At 31.0% G+C, this 1046-nt stretch overlaps 1 protein-coding gene across 5 annotated transcripts in view; it reads right to left on the reverse strand.

Moving 5' to 3' along the window:
* The window catches only part of LOC103151436 (receptor-type tyrosine-protein phosphatase H-like), a 15795-nt gene that overhangs the window by 13193 nt on the left and 1556 nt on the right, over positions 1-1046 (reverse strand). For all 5 annotated transcript variants that reach the window (XM_016681443.1, XM_016681442.1, XM_016681445.1 and 2 more), the window contains exon 2: positions 370-639. In XM_016681443.1, coding sequence (XP_016536929.1) covers positions 370-639 — 270 coding nt within the window. The remainder of the gene's footprint in view (positions 1-369; positions 640-1046) is intronic.

Genomic DNA, 1046 nt, shown 5'->3' on the forward strand with positions numbered 1-1046 from the left:
AAATAAAATGCAAATAAAATGGTTTTTAATTTAATAATCTACATACTTTTGATATATTTTTATTATCCATAGGCTGCCTGACTCATTTCTTATCAGAATAAATTTCTAGGTTGAATGAAAAACATTTAAAATGTAAATCTACCAGAATAATTATATCTAAACTGTGTAACCGACCACTTCATCACAATTTAGAGTGAAAACAAAAAAAGCTTCACACTATAGTCATATGTGTCGATGTTGACTGATTCCTGAGATTTGATGTCAATTATCTTTAACTTATGACGGAGTTAATAAATATTGTTTTTGAGGATGAATAATTTCTGTAATCTCATCCACCTTTTCTCTCATTTACTATCATAAACCACCAACCTGTAGCAGCAGAGAATGAGAATCCAGAGCTGCTGACTCCATTGGCCTCAGTGAAAAGAGAGAAACTATATTCTGTCCCATCAGTCAGACCAGAGACCACATGTTGAACAAATGTTTCTCCAGCAGCAACATTGATGTTCTCAGAGACAGGAGCTCCATTCTCTTCATATTCCAGTCTGTATGTTGAGATGCTGTTGACTTTGTCCCACTTCAGAGTTAAACTGTTAACACTCTGAGTCTCCACTGAAACACTGGCTACGTTTTCAGGAACTGGAAAACAGAGAAGAGAGAAACAAAAAATAAACTAATGTCATATTTATTCATATTTTTAATGTAAACAGCTTTGAAGTAATATTATCCTTTTATCAGATATGAGCTGAAACAATATTGATGCTTTAGAGTTAATCCTTAAGATTAGGGTGAAATTAAGGAGGCCTTCTGTCCTCAGTGGATTAGATTAAATTATAAAAATATAAGTGGTAACATGCAAAAAGCTGGTCAGCAATTATAAAAATGATTTTATTAGTTATGTTTACAAAGTTTGTTAAATTGATTAGTGAATATTAAAAATGCAAATAAAATAAAAATATATTCTATTATTTAAATAAATACTTCTGACACTATAGATTCATTTTCATTTACCTTTTCAATCAGTCTGTCTCATTTCCTGACAGAAA

Source organism: Poecilia formosa, unplaced genomic scaffold (genome assembly GCF_000485575.1).
Source record: "Poecilia formosa unplaced genomic scaffold, Poecilia_formosa-5.1.2 Scaffold281, whole genome shotgun sequence".
In the NCBI taxonomy this organism is placed as follows: domain Eukaryota; kingdom Metazoa; phylum Chordata; class Actinopteri; order Cyprinodontiformes; family Poeciliidae; genus Poecilia; species Poecilia formosa.